General features: G+C 60.8%; 1 protein-coding gene across 1 annotated transcript in view; it reads right to left on the reverse strand.

The window, feature by feature from the left end:
- Positions 1-277: 277 nt before the first annotated feature.
- TWF2 (twinfilin actin-binding protein 2) overlaps positions 278-2,558 on the reverse strand; it is a 12,526-nt gene continuing 10,245 nt past the window's right edge. The window contains exons 5-8 of the mRNA XM_010138918.1: positions 1,468-1,593; positions 1,229-1,379; positions 726-847; positions 278-547 (exon numbers count right to left, since the gene is read on the reverse strand). Coding sequence (XP_010137220.1) covers positions 380-547; positions 726-847; positions 1,229-1,379; positions 1,468-1,593 — 567 coding nt within the window. The 3' untranslated portion in view covers positions 278-379. The remainder of the gene's footprint in view (positions 548-725; positions 848-1,228; positions 1,380-1,467; positions 1,594-2,558) is intronic.

Consider the following 2,558-nt stretch of genomic DNA (forward strand, 5'->3'; position numbering starts at 1 on the left):
TCCCCTTCCCTTTGCATAGAGCAGCTTGCAGGTGAGTGTCCTTCAGACACCCCGGGGACATCGAGAGCCACGGCTGTGGCCCTGGAGGGGGTCAGGAGCAAGGCTGGGGGACACGGCCCTGCTGCTCCCCACCTTTCACTGGCAGCCCCGGGGCTTGCACAAGGACACGGGAAAAAGAACCACCAACAACCCTGAGCCCTCCCCACCGCTCTGCCCCCAGGTACAATAAGCCATCCTGACGTTTAAAAAAGGAATGAAATAGGAAAAAAGAACAGGAGAAAAAAAGGCTGAGATGGAGGGAAAGATCCCCAGGTCAGCAGAGAGGAAGCCGGGAAGCACTGCGGGGATGCTGTCCGTTCACCGCCCGCTCCTGCGGGATCTAACTGTCCTCGCCGTTCTCGCCGGGCCCCTTGATCAGCCGCTTCTGTCCCCGTTTCCCCACGGGCCCCTTGGGCTTGGCGAAGGCCTGCTTGAAGGCGTGCTGCTTGGGGTGCACCTCCTCGTAGAGGAACTCCGCCGTCAGCTCAGCTCCATCGTCGATCTCAATCTGCTCCCAGGAGCGGCAAGCAGGGGTTAGCAGCTCCCTGGGGTCTTGACACCCACTTTTGGGGCACCCAGCTCCCCCCAAGCCCACCAGCAGGACTGGACTAAGGCTGCAGCACAGCCCCTTGCAGGTGCCCAGCACAGGTCTCTGCTCCATCACCTCTGGCTGGGCTCACACTCACCTTCTTGGCTACCTCCAGGCAAAACTCCTGCTCCACAGTGTCCAGCAACCGACTCTTGCAGCTGGAGTAGAGCATGCGCTCCTTGATGCTGCATTTGTAGCCAGGCATGGAGTAGATGAAGACTGCGAGAAGAGAGAAGGGCTTGAGGTGCTGCCCAGGCTCATGGCTGAGGAGCACCAGGCAGCCGCATCCCGCTTTTCCAGCCCCGAGAGGCCCAGTCTACTCAGCCACAGAAGGCGATCCACGCTTCCATCACCCCTCCCCGTATCTCCCCTGGCTCTGGTACACCTGCACCACAACGGCTGCACAAATCCTCCGTGGCAGCGCCCAGAGAGCCCTGCTCAGTGCATGGCAGCTTTTTTCGGCACCAAAGGGCTTGCCAGCACCCACCATGGGAGGACAGCAAGCGGGAACAGACGCCAGGTCCCATCCCCATCGCCACGAGTGACAGTCCAGGAAGAACAGTGACTGGCACAGGCTCTAACCAGTGCCAGGGTGCTCACCGACAGACTCCAGGTAGTCTCCCTCATGTGAGTGCTTGTACAGGAAGAAATGGTAGCGAGCCGAGTCTTGGGGGATCCTCTTGGGCAGGTCAGCGATCTCCGTGGGGCTGGTGTGCACCAGGTCGATGGTCTCTCGCTCCAGGTCCAGCTTCTGATGGGCAAAGGGCATGGGGAAGGGGACAGGAGTGAGAGTAGGAGGCAGGGGGAGCGGGGTGCGGGAGAACCGTGCAAGGACCTACCAGTTGGATGTAGTTGATTTTCCTCTGCTTGAGCGCCTGGATGGCCTGCTGAGCATCCAGCTGCAGGGGGAAGGCCAGGCCCTGCAGGGTCTGGTGCTTGCTCTCCACGCTGATCTCTGTCTTCACCTGGGAACGGAGACGACGCCGAGTGTCAGCAAAGGGTGCGGAAGGGAGAGAAAGGAAAACCAGACTGTGTCACAGCAAAATGCTTCTCATCTGAGGAGCCGCCCGACACCCGGCTCACGGGGACCGTGGCATCAAACCACGGAAGGCCAGCCAGGCTCAGGGCAGTGGTGCTTGCTACCAAACCACCACGCCGGGAGAGCACCCAGCCCCAGCCATGCACCCCCTGCCCCCCGCTTCACCCCCAGCAAAGACCAGCTCAAACCGGTATTTCCCAGCAAGTCCCTGGCAGGGATGCTGTGACCAGGCTGGTGCGAGTCCATCTCCGATCACCTCTGACTGAGACCTGCAGGTGATGGGGGGAGCCTGAAAGGACAATGTTCAGCTGCACAGGCCTTGCTGGCACAGAGGGCAAGCCCCTCCTCGGTGGGTTTCACTGCAGCAGACAGGCATCCCCTCCAGCACCGGAGCCGGGGAACTGGAGTTCCACAGCTCAGAAAGATGCCGGCTGCTGTTCTCCCCACAACCCCTGCAAGGCAGAGGCTGCAGCCCATACACCAAGCAAACCCAGGGTCCAGGAGACCAAACCCCACTTCAAAAAGAGAAGAGAAAGAGATTGCAGAGACACTGCATGGCCCCGGGCGCCTCCATCCAGCCACAACGCGGGGTCCCTGACCGGGACCAGAGGGTGCCGCGAGCCGGAGCCCACAGGTAAACAGTCCAGCAGCGCTAACTCAAGTGCTCTGCACCGAGCGTGAGTCCCGGTCCTTGGGGATCAGCTTAACTAAAGACAGTCCAGCTTTTTTTTTTTTTTTACAAGCAGGCGCGGCATACCTCCTCGGGACCGGGGTACTCTACCAGCGATGGGCAGCAGCAACAGCCCCCCACCATCTGCCACAGAATACAGGGACACGGCGTCACACCAGCAGTGGAGGAGCCCATCCCACCTCAAGAACCGCCCCCAGGTA

This window comes from Buceros rhinoceros, unplaced genomic scaffold (genome assembly GCF_000710305.1).
Source record: "Buceros rhinoceros silvestris isolate BGI_N320 unplaced genomic scaffold, ASM71030v1 scaffold14216, whole genome shotgun sequence".
NCBI classification, from domain to species: domain Eukaryota; kingdom Metazoa; phylum Chordata; class Aves; order Bucerotiformes; family Bucerotidae; genus Buceros; species Buceros rhinoceros.